The following is a 21952-nucleotide window of genomic DNA, read 5'->3' on the forward strand; positions in this document are numbered from 1 at the left end:
TGGCAATAAATATCTTTATGATTCTGATTAGGTTTTAAAATAGATATTTAATTCATGGTATGAACAATTTAGCAGAATAAATTGATGAAGTTAGACTTTTCACGAATGCCTGACTATCAGTGAACAGTGAAAGACATCTGCAACATGGCCAAAATCTCGGGTATACTTTAATTTTTTTTATTAATTTGCAACCATGGTGATATCTATCATAAACATGAAAATCCCTGTTTTGACGTGAAGGATAAACTCAATGAAAAAGTGAAATTATCCTCTGGTTTCACAGTTGCGCAGAAATTTCTTTTATGTCTACATTTTTTCCAACCTCGATTTTTTTTGTTATTTTACCTTTTACAGGTTTTGCAATTATGACCTGTACAAATGTTTAAGAAAGTGTTAAAGTCCCTGTAAAGGCAATAAAAAAAAATCTAAACGCATTATAAATGTTAAAAATGTATTGCTAAAACACATTACAAAGACTGAACTGTGAAGTTCCGCTGTACGCCATATCTGTTTCCGGTTTACTTGCGCGTCGCCCAAAATGTCTGTTTTTACTCGATGTCTCCAGAATCTTCCGAAAATACGCGTCAGCGATGTTCATCGCATTGTTGATGCCTGGTCCCCTGCTCCGACAAGCAAGAGGGACAAGGGCTTTAAACTCTACATATCGAGTTATCTGCACAACTACAAGGGTAAGTATTTTAATCTAATGTGGTGTGCCGGCAGATAGCGGCTAAGCTAGTTCGCCACGTGTTCATTTTTTATGTAAGGTTAGTATAGAAGCTTGTTTTTTCTTAGTTTTAAATTATATTAACTTGCTCTCCTCTCAGTTTCTAATAAAGATCAGGACACCGGTGAATTCACTGTCAGGGCATTGTGTTACAGGTCCACGAGGAAAACAGATAAACCTCACAGTTTGTGTGTCTGGTGAAGCTAGAATTGATAAGACCGCAGTTACAGGCTTGTTACTTTAATAGCCCGGTGTTCCTGGGGACTCGGCTAAGGTTATTCATGTTTAATGTAACTCAAATCAAATGAAAACAGTTATTGTAGGCAGGTAAGTTTCCCTAGCTGGTCCCCTCTGTGTAAAATGCGTTCTTATTCAAGTTTTCAACTCAGTCATTCATTTAAGATGCAATCTTGTGTTATAAGTATTAGGCTATTATGATTATACAGTGAGCAAGCTATATAAATAAATATTTATTATAATAAAAGTGTAGAGCAACAACCGAGGGTGTAAGGTAAAGGCTGAATATTGTAGATTTATTACAATATGTTGCATGTTTGAATTAAAATACCTGTGGATATGCAGGAGCACACACTCTACAGGTCCTTCAGGTGAGTAGGGATACAACAATAGCAAATTTCACTGTACAGTATGATATATCAACCAAAATCTGTATACCAATATTTCATTATTTTCTTTTTCCTCCCTTTTACAAACAAATATTCTGCTTCAAAGAAAAAAATGAAATTGATGTTATCATAAGGGTTCTTCATTATGAACTTGTATGCCATGCATAACATACTGTGGATAGAAATTACAGGGAAAGTTACTGGTATGATAATTGTGGTTATATTATATTACTATTATATTTAGTGTATTGCTAATCAATATATTGTTACTTCCCAGGTGACAGCGGCTCACTTCAAGAGCAGGTGAAGCAAGCTGGGACAATGTTGAAGACATTTGCTCCAGAGCATGTGAGCGGAGTGGAGCGGGAGCGAGCGGGGAGCGCGAGCGGGCGGGTCTTAGACTGAGCGCAGAGCGGCATTTTTAAAAGGACGGCGCGTCGCTCTATTTCCCGCTCCAATTTCGCTCCGCTCACCACGAGTCTGAAGCATGCTCAGTCCATCCTGACCCAGAATCCATCTGTCTTTCACTGTCATCAACAGACTATTTTCATTCAAAACTCGGCTCAATAATGGAGTTCAAAAAGTACTTCAAAAAAGAAAACGAGAAATCATACAGGTGTACTATTAAAAAACTAACTAACAGTGACAATGTGGTACAGGAAAACGAATGTGGAGACATCGTTTCAGTAAGTAAAGATTCCTTTTGGAATTTAAAAAGGCACATTTCCCGAAAGCATGAATTGATAAGTGTGCTACGTGAACACGCTGGGAAGAAAGCCAAAGGTTAGCAAATTGAATACGGTAACTTGTAACAAAGTGTAAATTAAATATAGCTTAATATTCAAACAAATTCGTTTTGTCATTCAAGTAGGCAAAGGCATAATGGTTCGTTTTATTTCATTTGTGTCGTCCGTGAATTTGAATTTGATAGAGCGAGAGGAGGAGAAGCAGCAACAAGAGAAAACGGTTGAGCAATTCCAAAGTTTCTTCACTGCACGCAAAGGCCCAACCATTACAAGGGAGAGAAAAAGAGAGCTGGATGTAGCATTTTTTAAAATGATTTACATGGACTATGGACCGCTGAGTAAAGGAGAACGCGAAGGGATGCAACACTTCACCAGCGCAGCTCAACCGGGTTACACACCCCCATGCTACAACACCGTACGGGACACGCTCATGCCACATGCTCTGGAAGAGATGGAAGCCAAACTGCGAGACCTACTGCAAAATGGTGATGGGCTTGTTCTGTCAGCGGACATTTGGACCAGTAGAAGAGGGCACAGCTTCCTTGGCATCGTGGCCAGTTTCATTGATGGGACGTTCCGGGGGCACACGGTTTTGTTGGGCTGTGAGCACATACAAGGGCACCACACACGCAGATCGTATTTATCAAAAGTATGAAAGTGTACTGAAATATTGGAACGTGCAACGACGTGTGATTCGTGTCATCACTGACAGTGGCAGCAACATGATCAAGGCGTTTAACCTCCTCCCTGGCACTGAAGAGGAGGCGGAGGGTGAAGTGACCGCGGATGCCAGCAGCAGCGCTGAACATGAAGAGGAGGATGAGGAACCACCTGCGCCCTCGCAAGTCCATGTGGAAGTGATAACAACTAATGTAGAAACTATGATAAATCAGTACTTAACGGTGTCAAATTTACATCTGAGATGCCCCATTCACATGCTTCAGCTAGCGATCAAAGATGCCGTTAACGAGCACGACAACATTAATAGGCTGTTAGTGAAAGTCGGCAAGCTGGTGAAAAGTGTACGCAAGAGCACCCTGAACACAGAGGAAACAGACCAATTAGGGGTCCGCCCCACAAATGCCTGTGCCACCCGATGGAGCAGCCAGCTTCGGATGATTCAGTCGGTCATCCGGTTGTTCCAAAAAGACCCGTTATGGCAAAACAAACTCAAGTCTAATGTTGCTAACATCACCCTGAATCAAGTACGCCAGCTGACGCACCTTGCCAGTGTGCTGCTGACACCTCTGGCAGACCTCACAGAAAAAAATGCAGAAGGAGCTGGGGAACCTGGGGATGATCCTCTCTGCTGTCACAGAAATAAAATCCCTGCTCACCGATGACACTCACGCTGCACTTCCAATGGGCATCGCTGCTTTTGCAGAAACATTGGCAAACAACGTGTCAACTCGCTATGGAATATACTATACTGATAAACATCTAATTTTAGCATCAGTGTTAGATCCCCATTTCAAGACCGAATGGATAATCCGAGATGAGTCTGTATGCAACAAACTCGGGAGATCCGTGACCTCCTCATAAAAGAAGCGGAGGAAATTAATGCTCCCAGCGGGACACCGAGACCGACACACCACACGCCGCTGACCTGAATCCCGAGCCTGAACCAAAAGAGCTCGCCTCTTCGGGTCATACTTCAACGAGCAGCAACGCATTACCGGAGACGCCAAAGGTGAAGTTGAAAATTACCTCTCATCCCGAGACAGAACCCGGACGCAGATGTCATTCGATTTTGGAAAGAAAACTCAACTTCTTTTCCCCGCCTGTCTAAAGTGGCTCGCATTGTGTTCAGCATCCCAAGCGGGTCTCGCGGCGCAGAGAGGGTTTTCTCCGCTGCTGGCCTGCCCTCAAGAAACCACCGCATGAGTCTGAAACCTCAGACATTGTCCAAACTTGTGTTCTTGAAGGTGAACTCAAAAGAACTATAAGGAAAGCAATTCTTTTTTGTTTTTTTTGTTTGACAACATAAGCCAATTTAAATTGAAATCCACGTGCACTCTGCGCAAAAGTTCCGTTTAGAATTTTGGCCTAATAGTTCATTTTAAAACTTTGATGTAGGCCTAATAGCCTGTATATTTTTATTATATAATTAGGCCCATTTATTCGTTTAATTTTACAGCATTTTTTTTGTACAATTGATATAAGCCCATTTAAATTTTAATCCTGCGCGCTGCGCAAAAGTTCAGTTATAAGAATGCATTTCTGGCATGTTGGCCTAATAGTTAATTTACTTTTACAACTTTTATGTATATTTTTGTTTATATAATTTTTATTTATATTATTGGGCACATTTATTCTTTTAATTTTACAGGAATTTTTGTGACTAATTTATCATTTGTAATTTGAAATAAAAGATTTCTATTTGAAAAATGCTGTGTTGTGGAGGTAACACAGGAGGTAAGGCTGTGGTGTGGTGGTCTAAGCTAAAAGTGATATATACATGTAGATTTTTTTTTCGGAGCGAGCGGGGGGCAATTTGAGTGGAGCGCGAAGCAAACTGCGTTGAGCGCTGAGCGATAATGAGCGGAGCGGCCTGATGTAGCTTTGAGCGGGGGAGCGGAGGGGTGAACAGTTCCGTGAGCGATGAGCTGAAATTTTCACCGCTCCACTCCGCTTATATGCTCTGATTTGCTCGCACTGGGCAATCAGGTACAACTTGCAAACAACACCTGTGGTTGTTGGTTTAATTCCCACTGGGGCCACCTGTACATGTAGTAGACCTAGATATAAATGTCATAGTTTAGTAGTTGAAGGACCAGGACTGACTACTTTATTCTTTTATTCTGGGAACCCCTGTAGGTGCAGATCAAACCCTAATGCTGCGACGTCTTGGAGTTTGGCGATGTTGTGCGTAGCATGGACAACAAAATGCTATGCTGCAACATTTCGGTGCCAATGTGTCTGTTGGAGAGTTATCCCTGCCAGGGGATCTGTTACTCCCCCCTAGACACCCTGCGGGCTCGACTCGAAGCGCTCAGGACCGAAGCCGCCGCGCCGCCTTCCATTCAGCCGCGCAGTTAAAAGTGCCGCTCTCAAAGGCTGCCGGAACCAGTGGTAGAAGCGATTGCCTCGCCGGAGCCCCTCCCTCGAGCATCGCCTTCACCCTCCCCGCCCACCCGGGACGCGCAGTTGCCGCCGAGCGGCTGCTCTACTGCCATCTCGGACGAAGAAGCGGAGGATAAGGGCTGTTCCATCATGGCTCGGACAGCGAGGTGGTCAGGCTCACCGCCTCCTCCTCGGCCCAGGAATCCAGCAGGACCCGCGCCCGGGTCGAAGGGGAACTAGCGCCTCCTCACACAGGCCGTCGACCGCCTCGGGCTCGAGTGGTCACCGCCCCCTGAGCAGGCTCCCAACAGACTCCACGCCGCACCTTTGCCCGCCCTCCGCGAGATGGCGGTCTAAGCTGGTGCTCCCGTCTAAGGCCTGCAGAACTACTTCCGCCTGTGTTGGCTGCGCCTATACCGCCGTCGGCCAAGCCGCATCTGCTCTGCATTCCATGGCCGTCTTACAGACAGAGGCTGTTTCAGATCTGACTAGCTAACTTGGGAGAAGCTGAACGCACTACGCGCCGCTCTCTCTGTCCGGTCTCTTCGGTTCCGCGGTGAGTGGCAATGTTGACCGTTTCTCGAAGCCCAAGCCATGAATCTCTTTCTGCCTCGTCGCGCTAGCTCCTCTGCAGGCCGCCCACGTGACCAGCCTCCTGCACGAGCCTCTTCACAGCGCCCAGCTCAACAAGCCAGACTTCTCAGCGTCGACAGGGCGGCCGCCCTCGATCACGCTCAGACAGCCGCCGCAGACCGCCGCCCCCTGCGGGCCTCGGCCTAAGATTGTACTGAAACCTGAGCAACCGAAGTCCTCCTAAGCGTTGTTGAGAAAGCGGCGGCTCAGTCCCGCCACGGCCGGACCACCGTTAAAGCTTCGCCCCTATCAGTCCCCTTCTCTCAGGCTACTGCAGTGGTGGATTCAGCAGCCAACAAGCTGGTGATACTACCCGTTTGCCTGCACTCAAAGCGCCATTTTCACGGCGACCCAAAGAAATCTTGTAAAGAGTAAACATGCCTTATGTGTAGAAAATGTGCCCACAATCCAGTGCTCACCCCTACACACAAGCATTACACATCCCGTGTCCCTATCAGAGCACACTCACATAAGCGGTTACGACCCGCTCGAGTGTTAGAGTTAATAAGCGCCCACGAGCCCGTGCGCGTGCCCCTCCTCTGCCCGCTCTGTCACACGGCCAGCTGTATGTAAGTCCCGTACGCCCCTGTCAGTCCCCTTCTCTCAGGCTACTGCAGTGGTGGATTCAGCAGCCAACAAGCCGGTGATATTACCCGCTTGCCTGCACTCAAGCGCCGTTTCCACGGCGACCCAAAATAAAGCCTTATGTGTAGAAAATGTGCCCACAATCCAGTGTTCACCCCTACACACAAGCATTACACGTCCGTGTCCCTATCAGAGCACACTCACATAAAGCGGTTACGACCGCTCGAGTGTTAGGGTTAATAAGCGCACCCACGAATCCGTGCGCGCGCCCATTCTCTGGCCGCTCTGTCACACGACCAGCCTTATGTGTAGAAAATGTGCCCACAATCTAGTGTTCACCTCTACACACAAGCATTACACATTCCGTGTCCCCATCAGAGCACACTCAAAAGCGGTTCACGAACCACTCGAGTGTTAGAGTCAATAAATGCGCTCCGCGAATACGTCGCGCGCCCATTCTCTGCCCGCTCTGTCACACGGCAAGCAAACACTTCTCTGTATGTAAGTCCCGTGCCCGTGGCTATGCTTGCGCATCACTTAACAGGCGTGACTCTTTCCCCATTCACCTCAATCGGAAGTCACTCACAGAACAGCCTGTCCATGCTGTCTGCGAGCAGTCCAGCATAAGCACAGTAAGCGCGCTAACACATTCTTTTCAGCGGCTGTGTGCGGCAATCAGAGCGATTTGGCCATTCACCCTCTAACATTACGCTTCAAAGCGTGGGAAGATATTCCAGGGATATCCGAATGGGTGTTAAGCACAATAAAACAGGGCTATTTGCTACAGTTCGATCGCCGTCCTCCTTGCTTCAGAGCGCGCTCGAAACTACTTTGAACACGGAAGCAGCGTGCATGCTTCGTTCAGAAATAACAAACCTTCTGTGCAAAAGGGCCATAGAGAGTGCCGCCTCCCCTGAGCGAGTCGGGGTTTTACAGCCGTTATTTTCTTGTCGCCAAGAAAGACGGCGGCCTCAGACCAATATTAGATCTCAGGGTTTTTGAACAAAGCGCTTGCAAAAGACCGTTCAAAATGCTTACAACCAGCAAACTCCTCGCGCATGATGCGCCAGGGGACTGGTTTATTTCTCTCGATCTGAAAAATGCATACTTTCAGATTCAGATAAATCCCGTCACAGGCCATTCTTGAGATTAGCCTCGGCGGCCAGGTTTATCAATACACCGTCCTTCCGTTCGGCCTGTCCTTAGCACCCCGTACTTTCACGAAGTGCATGGGCGTGGCGCTCACACCCCTCGTGAGTCAGGGTTTCGCGAATTCTGAACTATTTGGACGATTGGCTGATTTTGGCACAATCACATTCGGAGCTTCTGTCTCACAGGACAGTTCTCCTCAGTCATCTGAACAGTTTGGGCCTTGCAGTCAATTGGACCAAGAGCTCACTACAGCCCAGTCAGGCAATTTCCTTCCTTGGAATAGAACTAGACTCAGTGGCAATGGCGGCTCGCTTATCTACACAGCCGCGCGCCGTGTGCAGCGACTAGCAGCGTCATTTCAGATGAACAGCCTCACACCTCTGAAGAAATTTCAGAGAGTGCTAGGCTACATGGCCTCAGCCGCAGCAGTACTTCAGCTGGGTTTACTGCACATGCGCCCGCTTCAGCATTGGCTAAACACCCGCGCGTCTCGCCGGGCTTGGGCCACAGGCCGCCAGCCCTTCAAGGTGACTCAGACCTGTATTTCAGCTCTGCAGCCCTGGACAGTGGCCGAATGGTATCAGCGGGGAGTGACAATGGGAGCTGTATCTCGCCCGAAAAGTCATCTCGACAGACGCGTCCAACACGGGTTGGGGCGCGGTCTGCGAGGAGCTCTCGGTTTTCGGCCTATGGTCAGTTCAGGAAAAGCTCCTTCACATAAATTGTCTGGAAATGATAGCGGTCGAGTATGCGCTCGTGCGCTTTCTCCCGGTCATTCAGGGTCACCACGTCCTGGTCCGTTCGGACAACAGATCTGTGGTATCCTACCTAAACCGTCAGGGCGGTGTCAGATCCAGGAACCTCTTCCATCTGACGAAACGCATACTGAGTTGGTCCCAGTGCCACCTGCGCTCGCTGAGGGCGACGCGCGTGCCAGGCCACCTGAGCGGCGGCCCGGACAGACTGTCCAGAGACAATATTCCCCCAGGGGAATGGTCCCTGCACGCTCAAACAGTCCAGACGTTATGGCACCTATTCGGCAGAGCAGAGATAGACCTCTTTGCGTCCAAAGAGAACTCTCACTGCCCAATATTTTTCTCGAAAAGTGAGGACGCGCTGGCCCAGGACTGGCCCAGACGCCCGCTTTATGCCTTCCCTCCCGTCTCGCTATTGCCACAGGTAATGCAGAGGATCAGGAAGCAGCGTCACTCGGTGATCCTCATAGCCTTGCGTTGGGAGAATCAGACATGGTTCCCGGAGCTTACGCAGCTGTCACTGACAGCGCCGTGGCCCATCCCAGTGAGAGCAGATTTCCTCTCTCAAGCTCGCGGCACAATCTGGCATCCCCACCTAGAGCTGGGCGCTGCATGCGTGGGTGATCAACGACTACCCGTCGCTCTGCCAGAAGGAGTAATAAACACCATCATACACGCTAGAGCCCCTTCCACGAGAAGACTCTATGCGTCAAAATGGTCTGTGTTCTCAAAATGGTGCACCGACCGAGACCTGGACCCGCGGACATGTGGGGTGTACGTCGCTGCTCGTATTTCTAAAAGAGCTGCTGGATAAGGGCAGATCCCCATCCACGCTCAAAGTGTATGTGGCGGCCGTTGCGGCGTTACGCTGAACCCTGCACGGCCAGTCATGGGGTAAAAGCGAGCTGGTCATCCGGCTTCCTCAGGGAGCTAGAAGGATGAACCCCAGCGCCCCCATCGGTTCCTATCTGGGATCTTTCTATAGTTCTCGAAACTATGAAAGCCCCCTTTCGAACCACTTCAATCCGTGGATTTGAAATACCTTTCACTCAAAACCGTTTTTCTGACTGCCCTGTCATCAGTCAAGCGTGTGGGAGACCTTCCGCAGCTGTCTGTCAGCTGCGTGTCTTGAGTTTGGACCAAGTGACTCCAAGGTCATTTTAAAGCCTAGACACAGCTATGTTCCCAAGGTGATCGGTACTCCTTTCAGAGCACAGTTCATTTCCCTATCGGCGCTGCCAGCATCCGATAGCGAGCGCGACGCCAATCTCCTTTGCCCGGTCAGAGCACTGAGATTGTATACTGCGCGCTCCGCCACTTTCAGGCGCTCTGAGCAGCTTTTCGTTTCGTTCGGAGGGCGCACCAAAGGTCTCGCCGCCTCGAAACAGACACTATCTAGATGGATAGTGGACGCTATTGCTGCTGCATACGGCGTCAAAAGACCTGCCATGCCCGTTGGGCATTAGGGCTCACTCCACTAGAGGCATGGCATCCTCGTGGGCATGGTCCAGCGGGATTTCCATTCACGACATATGTGTGGCAGCGGGATGGACTTCCCCTCCACCTTTGTCAGATTTTACAATATGGAAGTGCCCGCTCTGCAGGCAAAACTACTAGCGGTTTAATACGCTACAGCTCCCCTGGTGAGCTGCACTGATGGGACACATTCCACACAGACCGGCACCGCCCTCTGTCGTTCCCTTCCCACTATGTGCTTATGTATTACACAATCAATGACCCGCATTCTTGCCGGCCAAATATTATTTCCCCACTCATAAGGGCTCCCGGGTCCCCCTTAATTCCCTGGGGCTCATAGAGTGGATGCTTGGCGCCACGGCGTTGACAATGGGTTCCGTGAGCGTAAGCTAGCTACGCATATCTGAGAGAACCTCTCGTAAGAGAACGTATCGGTTACCTAACGTAACCTCGGTTCTCTCTAGATGAGGAACGAGTATTGCGTAACGCCGACGTGCTTCGCGCCACGGCGACTTTTACGCTTCAGTCAATGAAAACCAGGGTTCCAGCCTACGAACTACGCTTATATGCACTCTAGTCACGCCCATTTTGGCGGGCTTTGTTGCAGTGGTAGCGGGCGCCTCTCATTGGATGCGAGTTAAGCCCAAGCTCGTCTATAGGCTGCAGCAGTTGCCGCAGAGCAACCTATGAGCTCGCTAGCTAGCCTGCTCAAGGTCTGCAGCTGCCGCACTGCGTTGACAATGGATACAAAAATTAAGGATAATTTTTTGGCTTCAATATCTCAGAAAAGATGAATCTTTCCCGTAGCGTAAGCTAGCTTACGCAATACTCGTTCCCTCATCTAGAGAGAACCGAGGTTACGTTAGGTAACCGATACGTTTTTCAAACAAAGAGGTGTACCGTTTAAAGGAAATGTTGCGAAAACTCAACATGAACTTAAATGATGGCAGTGAAAAAGTTTAAATCTATGATTATGAATCATAGTGTGATCTTATTTTAAGCATGATTGAAGTGTGTATTGCTTCATTGAATGTGAATGGTGCAAGAAATGGCAAAAAAAAAGAGCTGAATTGTTTGAAGTTATTAAACAGAAAAAAAATAGATGTTATTTTTATTCAAGAGAGACACAGTGATGTTAAAAATGCTGCTGATTGGATGCAGGAGTGGGATGGCATTTCTGTTCTCAGTCACAATACCACACTTCGTGGTGGTGTGGGTATTTTATTTACTAAGAGTTTTAGTCCAGTCTCTTATCAAGTTGATGAGATTGTGAAAGGAAGACTTTTAAAAATAAGAGCTATTTTTGAAAAATATGCCTTCGTTTTTGTTTGTGTTTATGCTCCAACATCAGCAATAGAAAGATTGGTGTTTTTAGATGCACTCAGTTCCACCTTACAAAGATGCAGTACAGAAGAATATTTTTTTTTTTAGGAGGAGATTTTAATTTTACTGCGAATAATATTGACAGAAATCACATTGAGCCCCATATGCATTCACATGAACGTCTCACTAAGATGATAAATGTGAATGATCTATGTGACATTTGGAGGCATTTTCATGACGGTCAGAGACAGTATACATGGGCTCTTGTTCGTGACAATGTTATATCTCTTGCAAGATTAGATCGTTTTTATGGTTTCAAACATCAGTTGGGTATTTTTAAAAGTTGTGTCATTTCACCGGTCAGTTTTTCTGATCATCACATAGTATTTGGGGTTTTACTTTTTAAATCAAATTAAACCCCACAGTGCATACTGTCACTTCAATACTAATTTATTGTGTAGTAAGGATTTTAAGGATGTATTTAAAGTATTTTGGGAAGATTTTAAAAAGACGAAAGATTCTTTTCAAGACATACAGCAATGGTGGGATTTTGGAAAGGTCCAAATAAAACAATTTTGCCAACAGTACACTTGTAATGTCACCAAAGAGTTAAATAGCTCTATAAGGGTCTTGGAGGCAGAAATAATTAAATTACAGAGTTTAGCTGATTCAACAAATAATCAAAGTTATACAGAGATGATCTCAAATAAGAAAACTCAGTTAGCTGACCTTCTGGGGGTGAAAACACAAGGAGCTCTGGTTCATTCTCGTTTTACTCTCGAAGGCTTTAGCTAGTAGGTTATCTAAAATCATAAATCAGGTGGTACATCCAGATCAGACCTATTGTGTCCCTGGTCGGTCAATTGTTGACAATATTTCCCTCATTAAGGATATTTTTGATGTCTCCAAGTTGCTCAACCTTAATATTGGACTTATTTCGTTAGATCAAGAAAAGGCGTTTGATAGGGTCGAACACCTTTATTTGTGGAGAACTTTAGAAGCTTTTGGATTCTGTCAGGATTTTGACAAAGTGAAAGTGCTCTATGGTGACGTTGAGAGTGTGCTAAAGATAAACGGTGGCTTATGCACGCCTTTAAAGTTTAATAGGGGTATTAGACAGGGCTTTTCATTGTCGGGGATGTTATATGCACTTGCTATAGAACCTTTGTTGCAACAATTAAGAGAACATATTTGTGGTTTGATTCTACCTATTTGTAAAAGCAGCATTTCTTTGTCTGCCTATGCGGATGATGTGGTAGGACAAATCAACGGACAAAACGATGTGCATGTTTTAATGAAAGTTTTAGAAGATTTTAGAGTTTTGTCATCAGCAAAAGTTAATTGGAACAAGAGTGAAGCACGTTTAATTGGAAATTGGTCAAAAGGGAGACCAAGTCTTCCTTATGGTTTAACCTGGGTAACGGGAGGGTTTAAGTATTTAGGAGTGTATTTGGGAGATGAAATGTCCGTTCAGAAAAATTGGGAAGGGGTTGTTGATGAGGTGAATGGCAGGCTTGACAAATGGAAATGGTTAATACCAAAGTTGTCATATAAAGGGAGGACTTTAATTGTGAATAATTTAGTAGCTTCCTGCCTTTGGCATAGGCTAGCATATTTCGATCCTCCCGCACTACTACTAGAAAAAATTCAAGGTATTTTGGTGGATTTTTTGGGGGGGATAAATTACACTGGGTCCCTCAGAGTGTGTTGCATTTATACCTAAAGAGGAGGGTGGTAATGGTCAGATACATTTGAAAAGCAGAATAGCAGCTTTTCGTTTGCAATTTTTACAACAGTTTCTGTTTAAATCATCAGTGAATGGGTGGCGGGCTGTTACATGCACAATTTTGCACAGAACTGAAGGACTGGGGTTGGACAAATCCCTGTTTCTAATGGACCCCTTTAAAGTGAACGTGAATGGACTGCCAGTGTTTTATCGAAATCTTTTTAAGGTTTGGAGTCTCTTTCATGGACTTAAAGTACTTTTGCAGGACTCACAGATCTTCACACTTGGACATTTGATTCATGTAGCTGGACTGGATTTTGAAAGAACAGAAGAAGTAGCCTCTTGTCTAAAGGTAAGGTCTTTACTGACTGTTGAACAGATGCTAAAGATCTGGAAATCTTTGGTCAGTAATGAAGAAAAAGATTTACTGATGGACAGTCGTCGAGGAGTAAACACCTCCAGTACAGAAGACACTTTTCCTGGTTTTATCATGTTGCCTAAATTGGATGGATGTAGTGGACCTTTTTTAGATGCTGAAAGACCTTTTGTGTTTGGACTTGTGTACAGCACCTGGCAAAGCTTTTTATCAAATATCTGTTAAAGTTTTTAATAAAAAGGTATTAAGTGATAAAGTTGACATGCAGTGGAGCAGAGTATTGGGTGTTGAAGAGAATGTAAAGCCTGAGTGGAGGTCACTGTATAAGCCACCGTTATCTAAAAGGGCAGGGGATATACAGTGGAGACTTCTTCACTGTGCCTTCGCTGTTAATGCTTTTATTTCAGTTCTTAATCCTGAAGTTATTGCTGATTGTCCTTTCTGTTCAAAAAGAGAAACTATCTTTCATGCTTTTATGGAATGTGACAGACTGAAACCTTTATTTTCAATATTGGAAAATGTATTTATTACTTTTAGCGAATTGTTTTCCATGAGGATTTTTATTTTTGGTTTCAAATATGTTCGAAGTAAAAGTTTTACTGGTCAGCTCTTGAATTTTGTTTTAGGGCAGGCAAAACTGGCCATTTACATGACCAGGAAAAATATGGTGGATAGGGTGTCGGGTGAAGATGTAGTTATACTGTTTTAAAATCTAATCAGATCACGAGTATTGATAGATTTTTGTTTTTATAAGTCTACAAAGTATCTACTAACATTTGAAATGAAGTGGTGTTGTAATGGGGTGCTGTGCTCTGTTGTTGAGGTGACTTATTTTTTTATTTTTTGGTGTAATTTATTTATGTTTTTATTTCCTGTTGGTACTTATTTGACATAAGGTAACTTTGTAATTTGTTTGGAACAAGTGTTTAATTAAGAGTGATTTAGGAATAAAAGGCATTTTAAAATTCAATTCTCTCCTCTCTGGCAGTCTGGACACCCTTTTTTATCTCTCTCCAGCTCTCACTGAAACACAGAACAGCTGTTAGAGTTAGTTTCCCACAGGTGTCAATCCTTACCGTTCTCTTTCTCCCGGCTTCACTCTCCACAGACGTCGCTCTGCCATGCCCACATCACTACATACCCCCATTGCCCAACTAAGGCTGGGGGGCTATCCAGCCTGTGACTTCTATAGAGGAAATGTTTGGTTCCTACTCCAAAACAGATATTACTTTCCTTTTACCAGACTCTTAATGATTTGGGAGTATTTTTGATTATAGAAATATATGATGCCAAACCAGGCCAGTTTGATTCCTAATCTCAAACATCATCAGAACAGGAAATTTATTAAAATAGTACACATGAGTTAGTTAATAATTTATGAAGTTCCAGACTTACCCTTATGTTTACCATAGTTCTGTCATTGTTTAACAGTTGCGTTTGTAATGCCATAATCACAAGAAAGACCATGGATGACTCCTCATTACTGTGGTTAGGCAGTTAGTCTTTCTTTAAAAATAAACTGTTTATTTGTTAAAAATAATAGCCTAAACACATTTTACACCACTTTTTAAAAACAACTACCACAGTTGTAATGAAAATTTCTGTTACCGTTTACTGTGATACATTTTAGTAAGTGTGTTGCGCATGTGTAGATGTGAAAAGTCTTTTGTTGAAGAGCAGGGGCTTTCTCATTTCATTGTCAGTACTGTAGCCGTTTGAAATGGTTGAAATGCTCCATTGCGATTTAAAATAGAAAATGATCATGAAGACTTCAAATTTGTCACAAGTTTTGTTGTCTGTGCCACAATATTGAGAGAAGCCCAGTTTAATGAGACAGTAATGTGATCTGCTCTGCGCTATCCTGTCACCGGTGCCAGTGGCGGAGCTAGGGTTGGCCATATTGCAAGGCTTATATTTTGCCTATAACATATCCTTTTGTGTTCCAAGGAAGGAAGTCTTATGGGTTATAGTGACTTTGTAAGAAAACCCCAGGTGACTTTCCCTGCAGTAGTTAGGTGTTTGTGGAGATACTTTAAATAATAATAATAAAACAATGTTGTTTGACAAAGACAAGACAATAAACATGCTGCTTTGAAGGTATGTGATAGATGTTCATCTTAACAGCATACCAATCAGCATATATCAGGCTCTTCAGAATGTGTTTGTCGTTGTCTCGTGTATTTAAAGACACTGTCTTTCTTTTCCTCTGTTTTTGCCTGAACTTGTAGCCTCAAACCCAAACCATGTGCTCTGCTGTTATAATGTTGTCTAAGATCAGGTTGTCTAAAGGTTTGTCCTGTGAGCAATATGCCCACTGCAGAATACATGGAGATCCACCTGTATGCTTATTTATTGTAACAAATTGTTCTGGTTAGTTTTCTCATTACAGGCATGTTTCCACTGTAATGTTGAACTCACACAGACAAAGGAGTGGAGTGGTGGCATAGTGGGCTAAAGTACAGAACTGATAAGCAGACAGTTGCTGATTCGATCCCAACAGCCAGAACCATTGTGTTCTTGAGCAAAGCACTTGACTCCAGGTTGCACCAAGCAGGTATAGCTGCAGGCTGGAGACCTCCAAAGGAGGGTGGGGTTACTCCAAAAAGGGGTTGCACCAACTCCAAAATGGGGCGTCACTTCCACTCACAGTTAAGTATAGGGATTGGTTAGGGGCTCCCTATATCTATTATGATGATTTGGAGCTAATGTGCCTTTTTGGAGCAATGCCTGCAAGTATAACCTTCTTGGTTGCTCTGGGGGGCGATTGTCCCTGTAATAAGTGCACTGTAATTCGCTTTGGAATAAAGCCTCTGCCAAATGCATAAATGTAATCAAAGTGATCTTTCAGTCTGGTTTGTCTTTGACAACCACTTGTAAAATGTTTTGAGAATTTTTGTTGAAGTAAACTATGATACAAACAGAGAGAGTCTCTAGGTAGGGTCGGGAGTGTTACTTTTGAAATGTATTCCATTACAGATTACAGAATACATGCTGTAAAATGCATTTTGTAACATATTCCGTTAGATTTCTCAAGGTCAGTAACATATTCTAAATACTTTGGATAACTTCATCACTGGTACATTTTTTTCACTAGTTTTGACTTTAAAAATAACAAAATACACATGTTAAAAATACATTCTCTGAAAAATCTAAATATCTTCTGCAGTGTTTCTAAAAAAGAAAAATAAACTGATCTTGTTGTAAGGATTTTTAGATATTTTTACTGGAAGACAATACAAAAATTATTATCAAGAATATGATTTTTGCCCTAATATCAAAGGTCTTACTAGAAATAATGATGATGACTAAATGCAGCCGGTGCCAGCCAAACATCACTTCAGACTTCAGAGGATGAACTGATGGCAACTCCAACCATAAGACATGGGATACTTCATATGCCATTGTCTGAACTTGGATTTAGGATGGACCTCACCGAAATAACCGGCCAGGTTGAACTGCGTTTCACATCCCTCATCTCTGCCTGCATCACCTCGGTCTATTGATGGACTACGATCTTGAAATGGAATGCGTAGACTAACAATTGCCAACAAAAGCCTTCGTCAGCCAATTAACAAGGACAATTGCATCTATGTGAACTTCTGCAGTTAATCCAGGATGGACTTCGAAGACATTGGTCATTAATCTTACAGTTCAAACAAAATCTATGTTTAAACATTGACCCTTAACACTTACTTAGTTTAATCATTTTAAACCATGACTTTAACTATACATAAGTAATATTTACATTATATTCATGATGTTAGCCAGAGGGGAACTGGCCCCCACAGTGAGTCTGGTTTCACCAAAGGTTATTTTTCTCCATTAATCAACATCTTATGGAGTTTTGTGTTCCTTGCCACAGTCGCTTTCAGCTCGCTCACTGGGGTTATTAATACAATTATTTTTTAATTACTTATTTTTAAACAATATTAACAATCGTATTTTATCTAATTACACAATGATGATTCATCGAGATTACAGACATTACAGTTTTATTGTCTGCTTTGAAACGTTGTGTGTTGTGAAAGGCGCTATACAAATAAAATTGACTTCACTTGAAATGAAGACATTATGATCCAACATGAATTTTCTTGATAAAAAAAAATATGATCGTGTCTGGTAATATGTGCATGTAAAATGGCTAGAAATAGCATTTTAGCTTAGCATAAAGCTGACAATTTAAACAAGATTTATTTCTGTTTCTTCTGCTGCAAACTTCAAACTTCTCTGTCTGCTCATATGAATGTAACATATCATAAGGAAGTCTTTCACCGCTGATCGAATGCACTTTGGAACGCATCATATATATGTATAAATGTTTTCCATCTGAAAGGACTAAATATTAAAGGAAACAAATGACAATAAAATGCAATGTAATCTCTTTGGTAATCAAAATACTTTATAAATGTAACTGTATTCTAAATACTACTGATTTAAATTGTAACTGTAGTGGAAACAGTTAATTATATTTTGTATTTTAAATACGTAATCCCATTACATGTATTCCGTTACTCCCAACCCTGCATACAGAATAGGCTATAACAAATATTTGAACCTGAAATAAACAGCCACAGCTCAACATATCTGGATGTGTTTGTAAAATTGACAAATACAATATAATTGTTATGGGTGCGGGAAGCAGAAGGCAGACGGGTGGTTAGGATCCAAATGCGGTTTATTTCAAAATAACAAATAGCCTAAGCAAAACACAAAGAAAAGTCCACGAGGGGAAAAACTAACTCAAACACAAAAAAACACAAAAGAACACACAGCGAAACATCCACGAAGGGCAGGGTAAACCTCGAATACAAGGGGGAGAGAGAGAACACTGGCATGAACAAGAAACGTCAACGTGCAACAATAACGAACCACAAAGGAAAGGGAAAAAAACAGGGTTTAAATAGACAGACACGGTAATAACAAAATCACGAACAGGTGCGGACAATAACGCTGTGACAGCGGTGACGAGTGCCGGAAAACATGGGAAATGTAGTTTATACACAGACAGTGAAACACGGGGCGGACAACAAGGAAAACGTGACATGGAACGTGGTAAGTGACATGTGAAACAGAAAACACGGGGCAGACAACACGGGATCGTAACAATAATGAAGAAGAAGAATAGGAAATAAATTATTCTTTAAAATAAAATTAAGTATATTAGCAAAATTAATAAGTAACTTCATAATATGTACTTGATTTGTACACTTCATTATATGTAAAAATATGAAAAGATTTTAGAGGGCAGTCTTCGTAAATTCACCTTTCACTGTTTAGTAGTCACAGCACACAATGGGTGACCTTTAACAATTTGTGTCTAATATTTGTGACATTTTATCTAAATAAAATGTCACAATTATTAGACACAAATTGTTAAAGGTCAACCATTGTTGAACCATTGGATTTTAAAGGACAAGGTAAATGACAAAAACAGGTTCTGCCATGTCATTAAAATATGAAAATCAATGTAGTCTGCTATAGTTAAATGCATCACCACCTTGTGATGTGTTTTTTGTTTTTGTTTTATTGTTATTTTAAAATAACTATTAAATGGCATATTTTTAGTTCTCACATTATGCTTATAACAACAGTGGCATATTTTGTTTGAAGATGAACGACTTGCTTTTGGGTCTTAACACCTTCCTTATGTCAGTCTAAGATCTGCTACAGGGAAGGCTCATGAATTCTCCATTTTAGCTTTCAGTCTAATTCAGTAATTTTACATTTTTGTGGCACTTAATCAGAATGTTTGCATAAATGTTTCTCAAAATGACCTGTCTAATAATCATATTAGTCTTTGGAGACAGTCTTATTATTTAGCCCTTTATTAGCTTACTATGCTCAAACATGGACTAAAATGCTTTAAAATTTAGATATTTAAATGAATTATCATAGACCACTGACACATGTTTGGCTAATGTTTACTAATACTGAAATGGTGGTGGTGGTGTAGTGGGCTAAAGCACATAACTGTTAATCAGAAACATAACTGTTAATCAGAAGGTCTCTGGTTCGATCCCCACAGCCACCACCATTGTGTCCTTGAGCAAGGCACTTAACTCCAGGTTGCTCTGGGGGGATTGTCCCTGTAATTAAGTCCACTGTAAGTCGCTTTGGATAAAAGCATCTGCCAAATGCATAAATGTAAATGTAAATGTGTCTAAAAAAATTTATGTTTTACCTCACAGACTGCAAAGGACAGACACTGCCTGAGTCTGAGCCAGCTGTCATCAAACCTGTGAACAGCCATAAACTGAGCTGTTCTTTTTCTGGGATTGATCTGGGAAATACAGATCATTCATGGATAAGACAGTCTGAAGGGAAAGGGCTCGAGTGTCTCTCATATATTTCTGCTCCAAGTGGCATTGACAAATATTACTCTAAAAACATTGAGGGACGGTTCACCATTTCCAGAGACAACAGTAAAATGCAGGTGTATCTGCACACTGCTGTTTATTACTGTGCTCGAAGAAACACAACACAAAGAGACCTGTGTGCTCAGAACTGAATACTGAGAGCTCAGGATATTTTATATTTACATTTGACTGATTTCATCATCAACATCTGAACCCACATCATGCCTTATCAAAAAATATTAGGATAGGTAAAAGTATAAAAGTGGACAATCCCTCACTGATCAGCATTAAAGCATGTACAAATACTCACCTGTGTAACCTCTATAATCCCTGTTCACACAAAAATAATTTTACTCAAAGTATGAGTAAAAGAAACTTCAACCATTACTGTAAAAGCGTTACTGTTAAATCCATTTTCTTAACAACAACAATTCCAGAAATGAACTAATGTATGGCTGCAGGACACACAGAACATAAACCTCTCTTTATATCCTCTAATAATTATAATACTTGACAATTTATGACAATAGCTGAAGTTTTCAGAATACTAGCTGAATGATCATGAATACCTGCTATAAACTGCATGAAAAGTTCAGAAAAGTAACCAGGATACACACCCAAAGCTTAGTTTAATATTTTGGGTGATTGCCAAACATTTTATACTTGATCTTTTTACCCCATGCAAATTAGCTTAATCTCTCCACCCCTCTGTGTATTTAAAAGAGATGTTGTTGTGTTGTTCATCTCACAAATAATTCAATCCACCTTCAGCATAAATCATGATCTCTTTACCTTTACTACTGCTTGTGGTAGCGATGACTTGTAAGTGTCTTTATCATCAGCAGGTAATATTAAACACCAGTTCTGTAATTTCACTCCTCAATATGTTTTTTGTTTTGTTTTGTTTTCTCTCTGACAGGTGTGGAATGTAATATTGTCCTCACCCAGCAAGACTCTATACTTCTTCAGCCAGGACGCTCTTTTACTCTAACATGTAAGGTGTCTGGTTACTCTGTTACTGATGATAATTATGCAACAGCCTGGATACGACAACCTGCAGGAAAAGCTCTAGAATGGATTACGCATATATGGGGAGGTGGAACTGTAAGAAAAAAAGAATCATTGGCAAACACGTTTAGCATCTCCAAAAGTGACTCTAGCAGCACAGTGACTCTTCAAGCACAAAGTCTACAGTCTGAGGATACGGCTGTGTATTACTGTGCCAGACAACCACAACACAAGCACTGTACATGAACTATTGTCTGTGAACATAATTATCATTCTAGATTGTATCATGCATTACTTATGTATAGATTTCTGAAATATTATTCTTAATGAAGCTAAATGATCTTTGATGAGTGAATTTTGCCCAACACTGAGCCAAAATATGAATGACATTTAAGATACCTTCAGCCATAAAACTGTTTTACAAACATGTATGTAAACTTGACCAACACAAATGTAATGCAGTTAAGGCTGTTCTTAACTCTTCACTGTCTATGTGAGCCCCTGTAAAGGTGTTACTTATGCAAAGCAAACAAATCTACCCATTATGAAAGCATTTCAGTTCACTGAAGCTGCACCTTCAAAATCTGATCTGTTCCTTAAATTTACCTAATTTATGACATGCAAATCCTCATCATCAACAAATGACTATAAGACTGTCAGTTTCCTCCAGTTCAGAGACAGTCGACAGACTGACATCAATTGATAATTACTACACCAAACAAAGATAAAAGCTGTGGATGTCCGTTCTGATCCTGAGATCAATCATGAGTCAAATACTATTCATTTTAATTGCCTCTTTGCCATGTGAGTTCATTTGGTCACATCAGTATGGAGGATCTCTTCATAACTGACTGTTATCAGACAAATATTTTCATAGTTCAGTTTGACTCTTGAAGTTTGTTGTTCTCTTTTACAGATGTTCTTGGCATCTCTCTGACCTCGTCTCCTGCACAGATTAAAGCTCCTGGTGAATCAGTGAGGTTGTCCTGTCAGATCTCTGGATATTCACTCAGTGATTATGGCACAGTATGGATCAGACAGAATTCTGGAAAAGGCATGCAGTGGATCGGGATCATATGGGGTGGTGGATCAATAGACCTTGGAAATTCCTTCAAGAGTCGCTTCACTATATCCAGAGACACAAACCGTAATGAGCTTTTCTTAGACATCAGCAGTCTGCAGACTGAGGACACAGCTGTGTATTTCTGTGCAAAGGGTTACACACCCTGGCTCATCTCAGTGTGAGAAACTGACAAAAACACATCTACAGATCATTCAAGAGTGCAATTTAAAACATTTACAGTTATCAACACACACCCTCTTCTCTACCAGCTCAGGATGATATTTAGACATAATACCACAGATTAAATTATTCTGCCATTTTACAGATTTATTTGTGT

General features: G+C 42.4%; 1 gene segment (V, D, J or C); it reads left to right on the forward strand.

Moving 5' to 3' along the window:
- Positions 1–21237: 21237 nt before the first annotated feature.
- Positions 21238–21797, forward strand: LOC127652322 (Ig heavy chain V region PJ14-like). The segment is given in 2 exon segments: positions 21238–21356; positions 21469–21797. Coding segments are annotated over 2 exon segments (396 nt in total).
- The last annotated feature ends 155 nt before the right edge of the window (positions 21798–21952 follow it).

The sequence above is a fragment of the Xyrauchen texanus genome, chromosome 12 (genome assembly GCF_025860055.1).
Source record: "Xyrauchen texanus isolate HMW12.3.18 chromosome 12, RBS_HiC_50CHRs, whole genome shotgun sequence".
Lineage (NCBI taxonomy): Eukaryota > Metazoa > Chordata > Actinopteri > Cypriniformes > Catostomidae > Xyrauchen > Xyrauchen texanus.